The following is a 15,545-nucleotide window of genomic DNA, read 5'->3' as shown; positions in this document are numbered from 1 at the left end:
CACACACACACACACACAGTTATCAGGCTGGTTAGGGAGCCACTGACTGCACACACACACACACACACAGTTATCAGGCTGGTTAGGGAGCCAGTGACTGCACACACACACACACACACAGTTATCAGGCTGGTTAGGGAGCCACTGACTGCACACACACACACAATCTCAGGAAAAAACATAACCAACAAAAAAAACCTCAGATCAAGAAAGAGTAACCCTCACACACACACTGCCCCCCCTACCTGCGGTCCATGGTGTAGGGGGTTCCGTCCACCCACTCCCAGGCCCCGGTGCGCTCATCTGTCAGGCCGATCCAGTAGTACTGGGGGTGGGCCCTCTGACCCAGGAACCTCTGCACACACACAGGCTTAGTCTGGGGGACTGTGTGTGTGTGTGTGTGTGTGTGTCTGTGTGTGTGTCTGTGTGTGTGTGTGTGTGTGTCTGTGTGTGTGTGTGTGTGTCTCACCCACTCGTCCCGGGTCTTCAGTACGGCAAGCTGTGATTGGTGGGCCACACACCAGTCCCGTGCCTGGTTCCAGCCCAATGCATCATGGGACAGCAGGTAACACCTGGAGGAGAACAGGATCCAGTCCAGGGGACAGCACTCCACTGAGGAGTCTGTACACACACACACATGTATACACATGTACACACACACACACATGTATACACATGTACACACACACATGTATACACATGTACACACACACACATGTATACACATACACGTGTATACACACACCATACACATAAACAAGATGGGTGGGTTTGCTAAAGATGTGACCCGTGTGTGTGTTGTACCGTTCCGCAGGAATCTGTCAATGGAACACTTCAGCCCGTCTACTTTGTGACGGAGAGTCACCACCTCGTCCAGAGTCTTCACTGACTCCAACACTGTCAAACACACACACACACACGTCACACACACACACACATGTCACACACACACACGTCACACACACACGTCACACACACGTCACACACACACACGTCACACACCACATGCCAGAGTTGCACCAGTCTGATTTCAGTAGGAACTCATGTTTGAGTGTTTGTCTGAGGGGAAGGGTTTGATAGATGCACCTGACTCCAGCTTGACTTGTCCTGTTGCCATGGAAACCTCAAGCCGTCCAATCTCCTTCTGAGTTTCATCAGCTGGAACCAGACAAAACTTTTATTGTGTGAGTGTATATATGTGAGTGTGTGTGTACCTGCAGTCTAGGACAGGTGTAGAGAGGTGTGTGTGTGTGTACCTGCAGTCTAGGACAGGTGTAGAGAGGTGTGTGTGTGTGTACCTGCAGTCTGCGACAGGTGTAGAGAGGTGTGTGTGTGTACCTGCAGTCTAGGACAGGTGTAGAGAGGTGTGTGTGTGTGTACCTGCAGTCTAGGACAGGTGTAGAGAGGTGTGTGTGTGTGTACCTGCAGTCTGCGACAGGTGTAGAGGGGTGTGTGTGTGTACCTGCAGTCTAGGACAGGTGTAGAGAGGTGTGTGTGTGTGTACCTGCAGTCTAGGACAGGTGTAGAGAGTTGTGTGTGTACCTGCAGTCTGCGACAGGTGTAGAGAGGTGTGTAGACTCAGGACAGCTGATGTCAGGTTGGCTACTGTCTTCTCCACTGAGGTAACCCTGCTACCTGTCTTCATGTCTACACACACACACACAGAGGTAGGTTAAACTGTATTATGTGTGTGAGTGTGTGTGTGAGAGAGTGTGTGAGAGAGTGTGTGAGAGTGTGTGAGAGAGTGTGTGTATGTACTCACTGCTGACAGACACAGAGATGATGAGAGCCAATAGGAGAACAGCACAGACAGACGGCAGGACCCACATTCTCCACCGGGGGGGGCTAGAGGGCTGCAGCACTCCTAACCTGGGAGCTGCTTCTACACACACACACACACACACACGCACCCACACACAGTCATTGTTACATACACGAAAACATATGCTCACTTACAAACACACTCACACTCTCTCATACACACACTCACTCACTATGTCTCTCTCTCTCTCTTACACACACACACACACACACACACTCACACACCTTTGGTCCAGAAGGCTGTGTCGTCTCTGCTGTTGGAGGGGTTGTAGTCGTCATGGTAATCCGTCTCCATGACATCTGTCGTCTCCTCACCTGCTGGGAGCTCCTTCATGGAGCTGAGAGAATCTGAGCGTGTGAAAGTGTATGACAGTGTGAGAGAGTGAGACTGTGAGAGAGTGTGAGAGAGTGACTGTGAGAGAGTGTGAGAGAGAGACAGAGCTAAATGTTTGGTAGACCAGTCAGTGTACCCCACAAGGTTTTGCACTTTGAGCTTTAGACAGTGTGTGTATGTTTACTGACAGCAGGGTCAACATCAGGATATATCACGTGCTAAAGCACAGATTTGGTCTGAACCTAAAGGCACCGTAATGTTGCTTGCCTTCCCACAGTGCACCACGCTCGGGGGCACGTCAGACTGGGGAATGCAGAGTTGTGTTCTGTAAGGTCACTGTTGTAGTTTGTACTGTATAACGTTCTTGCCAAGTGTGCAGACCTGGGTATATGTACTCACAATATCAATCAAAATACAACTTTTGTACATTTTACACATGAAGCAAAAATCTGATACACTGGCTAGTAGGGGTGGGAATCTTTTGGTACCTCACGATTTGATTCGGATCGATTCTTGGGGTCCCAATTCGATTTAAATCGATTCACGATTCATTTGTCCATTTTTATTATCCAAAAATCGTTCTCTGAAAGAACACGAGCAGAGAATGTCTGGTAAGGGGAGAACTGCCACTGGGGAAAGTTCCGGTGTTGTATCACCCGATGCATGACTCTCTGGATTGGCACCCCCTCGCGGGAGCGCGCGCGATTCAAAGAGTGAAGAATTTCGTCTTGATATCCCATCCAAAAGAAGGGGAGACAGAAGTCTCACATTATACCGTCTTTGTTGTTGAATTCAAGAGAATGATGTCGGTTATCTTTGTAAATATCAGATGCTATTTTCAACACAAAATCCTTAAAATGTCGTCATTCAAACGGTATAGTAACGAACGCGAACCAACATTCTTGCTTCACGACATCGCATTCTGAGGAAATATACCCCAGTATGATCATGATTATTGCTACACAAAATGTATTTTGTGTAGAAGGTTCAAAGTATTTCACATGGCATGGCTCTTCATACTAATGTATAGGTTCAAAGGCATGCGATTTTAATGCAGTTAGCCTGTGCGTAGGGTGGGTTACTCAGACAGGTCGAAAACAACAGCCTTCTGATCCAGAATAGGCTATCAGCTGTCCTGAAAAGGGACCAAAGGTTCACATGCCTAGCCTACAAAAGAAAAGTACTAAAAACAATGTATCAACCATGTATCAACATCAAAAGAACCATCAAATCCTTTTTTGAGATAGGAAATATTATTCTTATTGTTTAAGTCAATAAAATAAATGAAAAAATAAAACATAATAATCCCTCACCTACCATGGACTATTCAGTTTTCAGACCTGTCCACCCTATACATACACATGTATTGGTATTCAATTTATGCTATTAAATGTACATAATGCTGGCATAGAAGGATCGAAACGTATGCGGGGGGAGAGCATTTCATGGCAGGTTTTCCATGGGATGTAAGTGCAATGCACCCCCTGTTAACCCTGACTAGGACAGTGTGACATGCCTGAAACTTACTGTGCTTACTCATACTAGTGCCCTCAGTGTACAGTAAGAATTATTTGATGCTGGGATATACAGAGAAAGAGACAAATTTAGCTGTCTAGCTCCATAGACTCCTTTTCATTTTGCACTCGCCCGCGATCACCCTCAGTGGAACTCTGATGGAAGTGCAACCAAATTTGGTACAATGGGGCTTAATAGAGTGGACAAGCTCTCTATAGACGGGCTCTGAGTCTGACACAAGTCACCAAGAACGCCAAAAATACCCGAAAGTGTTCTTGATACGCCCCTTTTATCAAGGATGTATCCGTTGGTGATTTGTCCAACAAGAAAGCATCTGATTTCCCAGAGGTCATTGCAAGATAAGAACACACGCATCTCAAATCGTTCTCCGTCCTTGCGGTCTTGTAAAACCGTTCTCTCAAGGACGCTTGGCAGCTCTGCCGCTGCTCACCGGAGGATTACTGACCGTTACATTTGCATCTGTTACTGTTATAATAAATATATGTTCAGCCTTCTCAGTTTGAAACTGCACTTCGTTTCCCGCGTGTGTGTGTGTGTGTGTGTGTGTGTGTGCGAGTCAGGGGCGGGGGCACACGTTCTTCAGACGTGGCAGAAAGGCAGATTCACTTTCTCCGCTTTCACGAACTTTCTGTAGCCCGTGGGTAGGGAATTCACGGCTCCCGATTTCCATATGTCCCGCGCCCATTGGTGGAGCCGTTGTCTGTGTAGCTTGTTGACTGTCTGTCAGCCCATCAATCACTCGTTCTCCCTCTCCCACTGGTTAGTCACTCAGAAAAGGAGGGTCTTGGTTCTATTGACAAAATTGCCCAAATCTGTTCAGAACTCGCGAGAGTTGGAAATGGGAGAAAGACTGAGGGGACAAGAGGTTGGAGGAGAGAGAGAGAGAGAGAGAGAGACAGAGCAAGAGAGAGAAAGAGAGGGAGAGCAAGAGAGAAAGGTTGAAACTTTAGAGAGAGAACTTCACATTAGCCGACAGTTCCCAGCTAGCTACCAGACCGGGAGTATGGAGTCACGGTGGCACGCGGTGATGTTAGTGATCCTTCTCGGTTGCTTCCACACCACCGTCAACGCGGAGCAGCAAACCCTGTCCCCCGGTAAGACCCTACGCCTAACCCCCGTTCCGTCCCGGGGTCGAGAAAACCTATCCGCTAACTAACCACCGAACTAGCTCGCATGGCAGCTGAGCTGTCAAGTGAACGAGTTGCAAAAGTCTTCATCACTGGTATCAGACCTACCAGTATCTCTGGACCGAAGTAGAGGATCGTGCTTCCTAGATCCGATCAGATACTAGGTACAGCTCCCTACGGTAGAGTAACGGGAGAACGCGGCCAGTATTTCTAGCTAACCTAGTGGATGGAATGGGCTAGCCTAATGTTGACAGACAGTTGACTGGTAGCTAATTTAGCGACACAGCTGTGTGCGTCTTCATCTTCAGCATCATCACACATGCTACATCGTTTGGTTACTGTTGTCTGAGTCGCCGTGCTGTCTGCAAGCCGTCTGCGTGTTGTGATTGATCCTAAAACTGTAACCATAGTGATCATCGATTCGCTGTGCGTAAAGTAGCTAACCAGAGCTAGATAACTAACTAGGTAACTAGCTAATCTAACGAGGACGTGTACTAGGGACTGGTATCTATGTATATAACCACGTCACACACACACCTGTGTTAAAACACATATTGCAGATCTCTCGAGCGTGACTGTGGAATAGCCTCTAGTTCCACAGCACAAGGAAGGGTTTGTGACGTCACAGCCCCCCTCTTCCGCCTCTCTTTCGAGGAGGTTCTGTGGAATGTTCTTCTCAGGTTCTTCTATGGGAACGACATTCCCCTCTCGACTCATTCTCTCTTCTCTTTTCTTTCTAACCCTCTCTCTCCACTCTCTCCCCCTGCTCTTATTATGTCTCATTTAGAAGTGAACTGTTCCATAATGTGTGTGTGTGTGTGTGTGTGTGTGTGTGTGTAGAGAACCTGTTAGTGATCACTGCTGCTACAGAGGAGACAGATGGCTTCAACAGGTTCATGAGGACGGCCAGGGAGTTCAACTATACTGTCAAGGTACGTACCCCCCCACACACACACACCCCACACACACACACCCCACACACGCACACCCCACATACACACATACACCATATACACACCCCACACACACCACACACCCCATATACACACCCCATATACACACACCATACACACACTTCCTCGTCCACCATGTTTTGAGATAAGTGTTGGATGGTGTGTGTGTGTGTGCGCAGGTGCTGGGGCTGGGGGAGCAGTGGAAGGGGGGCGATGTGGCCCGCACAGTGGGAGGAGGACAGAAGGTGCGCTGGCTGAAGAACGAGCTGCAGAAACATGCCCACAACAAGGACCTCATCATCCTCTTTGTAGACAGGTGTGTGTGTGTAGGATGCTGTGTGTGTAGCAGGCTGTATGTGGGACAGGTGTCAGGTTATACCTGGGAACCGAGGAGAGGAGGGAGGGAGGGAGGGAGGGAGGGAGGGAGGGTGAGGGTGAGGGTGAGGGTGAGGGAGAGGGAGAGGGAGAGGGAGAGGGAGAGGGAGAGGGACAGGGACAGGGACAGGGACAGGGACAGGGACAGGGACAGGGACAGGGAGAGGGAGAGGGAGAGGGAGAGAGAGAGAGGGAGGGAGAGGGAGGGAGGGAGGGACAGGGAGAGGGAGAGGGAGAGGGAGGGAGGGAGGGACAGGGAGAGGGAGAGGGAGAGGGAGAGGGAGAGGGAGAGGGAGAGGGAGAGAAGGGAGGGAGGGAGGGAGGGAGGGAGGGAGGGAGGGAGGGAGGGAGGGAGGGAGGGAGGGAGGGAGGGAGGGAGGGTGAGGGAGAGGGAGAGGGAGAGGGAGAGGGAGAGGGAGAGGGAGAGGGAGAGGGAGAGGGAGAGGGAGAGGGAGAGAGGGAGGGAGGGAGGGAGGGAGGGAGGGAGGGAGGGAGGGAGGGAGGGAGGGAGGGAGGGAGGGAGGGAGGGAGGGAGGGAGGGAGGGAGGGAGGGAGAAGGAACCCAAGCTGCAGATAAGAGAAAGGGACAGTGGGATGACACCTGATACCTATCTATAGAACCCACACACACAACTTATTATGTTTTTGTATGATTTTCTGTGTGTGTGTGTGTAGCGGTGCGTGGGTGTGGGTCTGTTATGGACTTGTTAGTTAGTTTCCTCCAGGATCACAATGTCTCTTATTAAGTGACTCATTGCTCTTTTAGGTTAGATATAACAAAGCTAAGTCTTGTACTCGCTGTGAAATATTTTACTGTTGATTGTGTTCTACAGGTACAGTCCTGCACTTTTTTGTGGTTCATGTTGTTTTAATTTGTAACTTGTATAACTGCATGCTCTTATGGGTCTTCCCTTTTGGCACTTGTTTAGATTTTTCACAATGTATGCTTCATGTTTTTGGCTACTTGCAATGTTTGGGACAATCTCGTTGTTATGTTCAGTGACCTATGCTCTTTTGTAAAGCTCTCTCTTGGAAGTCGCTTTGGATAAAAGCGTCTGCTAAATGAATAAATGTAAATGTAATGTAAAATGTCTGTGATGGCTAGGTTGTCATAGTGACAACCCCACCCTGTTCCAGCAGTGTGGTTGCTGTGGCATCCAGTCTCCTCTAGGGGTGCCATCTACTGTGGCATGCTAATGATAGACCTGTGTGTGTGTGTGTGTCTAAAGTATATGTGTGTGTGTGTGTGTCTAAAGTATATGTGTGTGTGTGTGTCTAAAGTATACGTGTGTGTGTGTGTCTAAAGTATATGTGTGTGTGTGTGTCTAAAGTATATGTGTGTGTGTGTGTGTCTAAAGTATATGTGTGTGTGTGTGTGTCTAAAGTATACGTGTGTGTGTGTGTCTAAAGTATATGTGTGTGTGTGTGTCTAAAGTATATGTGTGTGTGTGTGTCTAAAGTATATGTGTGTGTGTGTGTCTAAAGTATATGTGTGTGTGTGTGTGTCTAAAGTATATGTGTGTGTGTGTGTGTCTAAAGTATATGTGTGTGTGTGTGTGTCTAAAGTATACGTGTGTGTGTGTGTCTAAAGTATACGTGTGTGTGTGTGTGTCTAAAGTATATGTGTGTGTGTGTGTGTCTAAAGTATATATGTGTGTGTGTGTGTCTAAAGTATATGTGTGTGTGTGTGTCTAAAGTATACGTGTGTGTGTGTGTCTAAAGTATATATGTGTGTGTGTGTGTCTAAAGTATATGTGTGTGTGTGAGCTGAACAGTGGGTAGTTGTTGTTGACCTGAAGATGTTGACAGTCTTGTTGTTTTTGTCAGCTACGACGTGCTGCTGGCCAGCGGACCAGAGGATCTGCTGTGGAAGTTCTCCAGGATGCAGCACCGGGTGGTGTTCTCTGCAGAGGGCTTCTGCTGGCCTGACCAGCGCCTGGCTCCCAAATACCCCCCTGTGCACACCGGCAAACGCTACCTCAACTCTGGAGGTTCGACCGTGTGTGTGTGTGTGTGTGTGTGTGCATACTTGGTAACTGTGTGTGTGCATTCTTGGTAACTGTGTGCATTCTTGGTAACTGTGTGTGTGTGTGCTTGGTAACTGTGTGTGCATGCTTGGTAACTGTGTGTGCGTGCTTGGTAACTGTGTGTGTGTGTGCAGGGTTCATGGGCTACGCTCCTGAGTTGGTAGAGATCGTACAGCAGTGGAAACATAAAGACAATGATGACGACCAGCTGTTCTACACCAAGATCTACCTGGACAAGGCCCAGCGGGTCAGTACTCACCCTGACCCCTAGCTTAACCCCTTCCTAACCCTCAGATCCAGTAATCCCATAGTGAGATGTTGTGTTTTTATCTGCAGACAAAGTTTAACATGACTCTGGACCACCGATCAAGAATCTTCCAGAACCTCAATGGAGCCCTGGGTGAGTCAACACACACACACACACACCATATACACGCACACACACACACACTCATTCAACCCCTGACTGCATATACATGCCTTGTGACCTGTGTGTGGTTGTGCTGCACTTCAGAGGAGGTGGTGCTGAAGTTTGAGAAGGCCCGTGTGCGTGCCAGGAACGTGGCCTATGACACTCTTCCTGTGGTCATCCATGGCAATGGCCCCACCAAGGTAACCAATCACAGCCCTCCACACCAGCCCCATGTGACGTTCTTCTGGCTGTGATGTCACGCCAGACCATAATACTCTATCCTGCCGTCCCTCAGCTCCAGCTGAATTACCTAGGCAACTACGTTCCCATGGCGTGGACTCATGAGACAGGATGTGGAATCTGTGACGATGACCTCCTGTACCTCGCCGACCTCCCTGTAGGACCCTGACCCCTGACCCCTGACCCTACCGCTCCCTCCGTAGGCTCGCCTACCTCTAGCTGACCCCTGACCTTAACCAACCCTAGCATACCCAAACATGTATTTACCTTCAAGTATGTATGCTGGAATGTGGTTTTGTCCTAATGGTGTCCAATGTGTGTGTGTCGTGTGTGTTTTGTGGGTGTGTCCTGTGTGTGGTGTGTGTGTGTGTGTGTGTGTGTGTGTGTCAGGATGAGGAGATGCCCCTGGTGTATGTGTCTGTGTTCATAGAACAGGCCACTCCCTTCCTGGAGGAGTTCCTGGAGAGGCTGACCACCTTCAACTACCCCACCAGCCGCATGAAGCTCTTCATACACAACAATGTCAGTAGTGACTGGGTGGATAGGGTGTGTGGGTGTGGTGTGCGCATGTGTTCATCCTCTGCTCCCTGCAGGTGGTGCACCACGAGAAGCACATCCAGCGCTTCTGGGAGCGTCACCGTTCTGAGTTCCCTGGGGCACGGCTGGTGGGCCCAGAGGAGAACCTGCAGCAGGCCCAGGCCAGGACCATGGCTGTGTGAGTCCCCTCTGGATCCACATGCTTCAGCCTACAACACACGCACATCAACCCATGTCTATGGCTGTGTATATACTGTCTATAGATGTCTGTGTGTGTGTGTGTGTGTGCAGGGAGGCCTGTAAGAAGGACGTAGAGTGTGATTACTACTTCAGCATCGATGCAGACGTAGCTGTGGTGAACCCAGACATCCTGCGCATCCTCATAGAGGAGAACAAGTGTGTACTACACACTACACACTGTGTGCTACACACTACACACTGTGTACTACACACTACACACTGTGTGCTACACACTACACACTGTGTGCTACACACTCACTCACTCTACACTATAATCCTTGTGTCATTGTGAATGACATGTGAGCTCCAGTGTGCCCCCTCAGACCCTAACCCTCAGACCCTAACCCTCAGACCCTAACCCTCAGACCCTAACCCTAACCCTCAGGCCCTAACCCTCAGACCCTAACCCTCAGACCCTAACCCTCAGACCCTAACCCTCAGACCCTAACCCTCAGACCCTAACCCTAACCCTCAGACCCTAACCCTCAGACCCTAACCCTCAGACCCTAACCCTCAGACCCTAACCCTCAGACCCTAACCCTCAGACCCTAACCCTAACCCTCAGACCCTAACCCTCAGACCCTAACCCTCAGACCCTAACCCTCAGACCCTAACCCTCAGGCCCTAACCCTCAGACCCTAACCCTCAGACCCTAACCCTCAGGCCCTAACCCTCAGACCCTAACCCTCAGACCCTAACCCTCAGACCCTAACCCTCAGACCCTAACCCTCAGGCCCTAACCCTCAGGCCCTAACCCTAACCCTAACCCTAACCCTCAGACCCTAACCCTCAGACCCTAACCCTCAGGCCCTAACCCTCAGACCCTAACCCTCAGGCCCTAACCCTAACCCTCAGACCCTAACCCTCAGACCCTAACCCTCAGACCCTAACCCTCAGACCCTAACCCTCAGACCCTAACCCTCAGGCCCTAACCCTCAGACCCTAACCCTCAGACCCTAACCCTCAGGCCCTAACCCTAACCCTCAGGCCCTAACCCTCAGGCCCTAACCCTCAGACCCTAACCCTCAGACCCTAACCCTCAGGCCCTAACCCTCAGACCCTAACCCTAACCCTCAGGCCCTAACCCTCAGACCCTAACCCTCAGACCCTAACCCTAACCCTCAGGCCCTAACCCTCAGACCCTAACCCTCAGACCCTAACCCTAACCCTCAGACCCTAACCCTAACCCTCAGACCCTAACCCTCAGGCCCTAACCCTCAGACCCTAACCCTAACCCTCAGGCCCTAACCCTCAGACCCTAACCCTAACCCTAACCCTCAGACCCTAACCCTCAGGCCCTAACCCTCAGACCCTAACCCTCAGACCCTAACCCTCAGGCCCTAACCCTCAGGCCCTAACCCTCAGACCCTAACCCTAACCCTCAGACCCTAACCCTCAGACCCTAACCCTCAGGCCCTAACCCTCAGACCCTAACCCTAACCCTCAGACCCTAACCCTCAGACCCTAACCCTAACCCTCAGACCCTAACCCTCAGGCCCTAACCCTCAGGCCCTAACCCTAACCCTCAGACCCTAACCCTCAGGCCCTAACCCTAACCCTCAGGCCCTAACCCTAACCCTCAGACCCTAACCCTCAGACCCTAACCCTCAGACCCTAACCCTCAGACCCTAACCCTCAGGCCCTAACCCTAACCCTCAGGCCCTAACCCTAACCCTCAGACCCTAACCCTCAGACCCTAACCCTCAGACCCTAACCCTCAGACCCTAACCCTCAGGCCCTAACCCTAACCCTCAGGCCCTAACCCTAACCCTCAGACCCTAACCCTCAGGCCCTAACCCTCAGACCCTAACCCTAACCCTCAGACCCTAACCCTCAGACCCTAACCCTCAGGCCCTAACCCTCAGGCCCTAACCCTCAGGCCCTAACCCTCAGGCCCTAACCCTCAGACCCTAACCCTCAGACCCTAACCCTCAGGCCCTAACCCTAACCCTCAGGCCCTAACCCTCAGGCCCTAACCCTCAGACCCTAACCCTCAGGCCCTAACCCTCAGACCCTAACCCTCAGGCCCTAACCCTAACCCTCAGACCCTAACCCTCAGGCCCTAACCCTAACCTTACCCCCTCAGGCCCGTCATCGCCCCCATGCTCTCCAGACACGGCAAGCTGTGGTCCAACTTCTGGGGCGCTCTGAGTCCAGAGGGCTTCTACTCCCGATCTGAGGACTACATCGACATTGTTCAAGGAAAGAGAGTGTGAGCACACACACACACACACACACACTCTCTCCCCCTCCTCCCTCTCTACCTCTCCCCCTCCTCCCCCTCCTCCCTCTCTACCTCTCCCCCTCCTCCCCCTCTCTCTCCCCCTCCTCCCCCTCTCTCTCCCCCTCCTCCCCCTCTCTCTCCCCCTCTCTACCTCTCCCCCTCCTCCCCCTCTCTCTCCCCCTCTCTACCTCTCCCCCTCTCTCTCCCCCTCCTCCCCCTCCTCCCCCTCTCTCTCCCCCTCCTCCCCCTCCTCCCCCTCTCTCTCCCCCTCCTCCCCCTCTCTCTCCCCCTCCTCCCCCTCTCTCTCCCCCTCCTCCCCCTCTCTCTAACCCTCTCCTCCATCCCCCTCCTCCCCCTCTCTCTAACCCTCTCCTCCATCCCCCTCCTCCCCCCTCTCTCCCCCTCCTCCCCCTCTCTCTCCCCCTCTCTACCTCTCCCCCTCCTCCCCCTCTCTACCTCTCCCCCTCCTCCCCCTCTCTCTCCCCCTCTCTACCTCTCCCCCTCCTCCCCCCTCTCTCCCCCTCCTCCCCCTCTCTCTCCCCCTCTCTACCTCTCCCCCTCCTCCCCCTCTCTACCTCTCCCCCTCTCTCTAACCCTCTCCTCCATCCCCCTCCTCCCCCTCTCTCTAACCCTCTCCTCCATCCCCCTCCTCCCCCTCTCTCTAACCCTCTCCTCCATCCCCCTCCTCCCTCTGTCTCTAACCCTCTCCTCCATCCCCCTCCTCCCTCTGTCTCTAACCCTCTCCTCCATCCCCCTCCTCCCCCTCTCTCCCCTCTCTCCAGGGGACTGTGGAACGTCCCCTACATCACCCAGGTGTACCTGATCCAGGGCTCTGTGCTTCGGGGACGTCTGATGCAGGCCAGCCTCTACAGCCAGGACGGCATGGACCCAGACATGGTGTTCTGCAGGACCATACGAGACCAGGTGTGTGTGTGTGTGTGTGTGAGAGCGCATGGACCTAGACATGGTGTATACATATTGAATATAATACGTATAATATATATATGATACAAACTGCATATATCATATATATCCATACAAACTAGTAGTTCCTATGGAGTAAGAGATGTATGTGTGACTGTGTATGTCCACCAGGGGGTGTTCATGTTCGTGTCTAACAGGGATGAGTTTGGACGCCTTGTCTCCTCGGCCAACTACAACATCAGCAGACTACACCCAGACATGTGGCAGATATTTGACAACCCAGTGGTGAGATCACACACACTCTGTGTCTTACATACATACACACACATAGAAACCCACACCCTCTAAGGTGGTGCTGCTCTTTCAGGACTGGAAGGAGAAGTACATCCATGAGAGCTATTCAAAGATCTTTGAAGAGGAAGGAGGCATGGTGGAGCAGGTAGGTTAGGTACCTCTCTCTCCTCTCTCTCTGTCTGTCTGTCTCCCTCTCTCACTATATCTCTCTCTCTCCCTCTTTCTCCCTCTGTCCCTCTCTCTGTCTGTCTGTCTCCGTCTCTCACTATATATCTCTCTCCCTCACTGTCTCTCTCCCTCACTGTCTCTCTCTCTCTCTCTCTCTCTCTCTCTCTCTCTCTCTCTCTCTCTCTCTCTCTCTCTCTCTCACTAAGTCTCTCCTCTCTCCCTCCCTCTCTCTATGTCTCTCTGTCTCTCTCACTGTCTCTCTCTCTCTCTCACAATAACTCTCTCTTTGTCTCTCTCTGACTATGTCTCTCTCTCTCTCTCTCTCTCTTTCTCTCACAATAACTCTCTCTTTGTCTCTCTCTCCCTCTCTCTCTGTCTCTCTCTCTCTGTCTCTCCTCTCTCTCTGTCTCTCTGTCTCTCTCACTATATCTCTCCTCTCCTCCAGCCCTGTCCAGATGTGTACTGGTTCCCGGTGTTCTCTGAGAGGATGTGTGATGACCTGGTGGAGACCATGGAGGACAATGGAGGCTGGTCTGGAGGAAAACACACGGTGAGGGTGAGGGAGGAGGGGGGCGGGGGGAAGAGAGGGAGAGAGAGGGAGAAGCAGTTGGGGTAGGAGGAGGAGGGTAGAGGTAAAGAGGCAGAGAAAGATTTGTCTGTATATCTTTGAACTAACTGCTGTGTGTGTGTGTGTGTGTGTGTGTGTGTGTGTGTGTGTGTGTGTGTGTGTGTGTGTGTGTGTGTGTGTGTGTGTGTGTGTGTGTGTCAGGATGAGCGTTTAGCGGGGGGCTATGAGAATGTGCCCACTGTAGACATCCACATGAACCAGATCCACTTTGAGAAGGAGTGGCTCAAGTTCCTCAAGGAGTACATTGTCCCTGTCACAGAGAAACTGTATCCTGGATACTACCCTAAGGTACACACACACTACCCTAAGGTACACACACACACACACACTACCCTGGATACTACCCTAAGGTACACACACACTACCCTAAGGTACACACACACACACACACTACCCTGGATACTACCTTAAGGTACACACACACTACCCTAAGGTACACACACACACACACACTACCCTGGATACTACCCTAAGGTACACACACATACACACTCTCACAAGCAGGCTAGCTGGCAACTACGGAACTATAATAGCTAGCTAGAAGGCAACTATTGAATTATATTAGCTAGCTGACAACTATAGAACTATATTAGCTACTACAGAGGTACAATAGCTAGTGAGCTATTAGCTCTACAGTATGTGTGTGCCTCACTCCAGTCAAGTATGTGTGTGTGTGTGTGTGTGTGTGTGCGGGGGGGGGGGGGGTTGTGCAGGCCCAGGCGGTGATGAACTTTGTGGTGAGGTACAGACCAGATGAGCAGCCCTCTCTCAGACCTCATCATGACTCCTCCACCTTCACCATCAACATCGCCCTCAACAGCAAGGGGCTGGACTACCAGGTACCCAAACACACACACCCTCAACAGCTGGTTAAGTTAACCAGCGGGGCTGGTTAAGTTAAGTACTGATGAATGTACTTAAGTACCATTTCAAGCCCATCCCATCTCTGCATGTCAATGACGTGTGTGTGTGTGTGTGCGTGTGTGCATGCGTGTGTGTGTGTTGCAGGGCGGAGGGTGCAGGTTCCTGAGGTACGACTGCAAGGTAGAAGCTCCTCGTAAAGGCTGGTCCTTCATGCATCCCGGCCGGCTCACCCACTACCACGAGGGCTTGCCCACCACCCAGGGAACCAGATACATCATGGTCTCCTTCGTAGACCCCTAGACACACACGCACACTCACATCTCGCTATGCTGCCTTACACGCCCTGTCCTGAGGGGTCACAAACTACTCAACACTCCGTGTGTGTGTGTGTGTGTGTGTGTGTGTGTGTGTGTGTGTGTGTGTGTGTGTGTGTGAGTAATTTAACAGTTTGCTGTCATTTTCCTCTGAGGACAGTGTCGGGGTTCACAGTGTTGCTATGGTGACCGACAGGTCATAGTCAGTACACTCCAAATAGAATGGTTGTCAAGGTAACCAAAGAGCTCACGCAGCAAGACACAAACACTCTAGTGGGTTGTTAAATCATGTTTTATTGTGTTTCAAAAGATTTATTTTGTATTTTTTTGGTGCCTCTCTTGGTATATATTGTTTGATTTGATTTGTTATTCAGCTTCACTTCTGTCTCTGGGACTCGTCATGTTGTTCATATCTACAGCTTTGTACAAAGGGCATTAAATTATTTGTTACCATTGAGAAATCAATTTTTGAATTTTAATAAATAATTTTCTGTATAAGTGTTTGGTTATTAGTGTTTGATTATTTG

At 50.9% G+C, this 15,545-nt stretch overlaps 2 protein-coding genes across 4 annotated transcripts in view; one reads left to right on the top strand and one right to left on the bottom strand.

Annotated features, from left to right (window-relative positions):
• Window positions 1–2,279, bottom strand: part of asgr1a (asialoglycoprotein receptor 1a) — a 2,866-nt gene extending 587 nt beyond the window's left edge. The window contains exons 1-8 of one of the 2 annotated variants that reach the window (XM_084691132.1): window positions 2,047–2,279; window positions 1,763–1,882; window positions 1,543–1,647; window positions 1,087–1,158; window positions 805–897; window positions 470–621; window positions 246–355; window positions 1–97 (exon numbers count right to left, since the gene is read on the bottom strand). The exon at window positions 1–97 is cut by the window's left edge and continues 150 nt beyond it. In XM_084691132.1, coding sequence (XP_084547258.1) covers window positions 1–97; window positions 246–355; window positions 470–621; window positions 805–897; window positions 1,087–1,158; window positions 1,543–1,647; window positions 1,763–1,882; window positions 2,047–2,155 — 858 coding nt within the window. In that variant the 5' untranslated portion in view covers window positions 2,156–2,279. The remainder of the gene's footprint in view (window positions 98–245; window positions 356–469; window positions 622–804; window positions 898–1,086; window positions 1,159–1,542; window positions 1,648–1,762; window positions 1,883–2,046) is intronic. The other variant, XM_084691133.1, reaches the window with a different exon arrangement.
• Window positions 2,280–4,519: 2,240 nt separating this feature from the next.
• Window positions 4,520–15,516, top strand: plod3 (procollagen-lysine, 2-oxoglutarate 5-dioxygenase 3). Of its 2 annotated transcripts, none has more exons than XM_084691130.1 (19): window positions 4,520–4,785; window positions 5,659–5,750; window positions 5,951–6,087; window positions 7,974–8,137; window positions 8,308–8,420; window positions 8,510–8,573; window positions 8,688–8,785; window positions 8,881–8,982; window positions 9,216–9,347; window positions 9,419–9,540; window positions 9,654–9,758; window positions 11,689–11,814; window positions 12,609–12,750; window positions 12,922–13,035; window positions 13,118–13,189; window positions 13,658–13,768; window positions 13,982–14,128; window positions 14,554–14,679; window positions 14,849–15,516. In XM_084691130.1, exons 1-19 carry the CDS (start codon window positions 4,530–4,532, stop codon window positions 15,002–15,004), a joined length of 2,379 nt encoding a protein of 792 aa, XP_084547256.1. In that variant the 5' UTR covers window positions 4,520–4,529; the 3' UTR covers window positions 15,005–15,516. The 2 variants fall into 2 exon arrangements, with proteins under 2 accessions (XP_084547256.1, XP_084547257.1); XM_084691131.1 differs by having other exon boundaries at window positions 4,521–4,785; window positions 13,658–13,762.
• Window positions 15,517–15,545: the final 29 nt, after the last annotated feature.

The sequence above is a fragment of the Hypomesus nipponensis genome, chromosome 25 (genome assembly GCF_054491055.1).
Source record: "Hypomesus nipponensis isolate SF chromosome 25, ASM5449105v1, whole genome shotgun sequence".
Classification (NCBI taxonomy): Eukaryota; Metazoa; Chordata; class Actinopteri; order Osmeriformes; family Osmeridae; genus Hypomesus; species Hypomesus nipponensis.
The sequence above is the reverse complement of the archived record's forward strand: the minus strand, read 5'-3'. Positions and strand labels throughout refer to the sequence as shown.

Excerpts from the sequence above, each read along its gene's own strand:
- plod3 (XM_084691130.1), top strand. The coding sequence starts at position 4,530 with ATGGGAGAAAGACTGAGGGGACAAGAGGTTGGAGGAGAGAGAGAGAGA. Across the intron at positions 8,983-9,215 it reads TGTACCTCGCCGACCTCCCT|GATGAGGAGATGCCCCTGGT; the intron begins GTAGGACCCTGA and ends TGTGTGTGTCAG. Across the intron at positions 12,751-12,921 it reads GCAGGACCATACGAGACCAG|GGGGTGTTCATGTTCGTGTC; the intron begins GTGTGTGTGTGT and ends TATGTCCACCAG.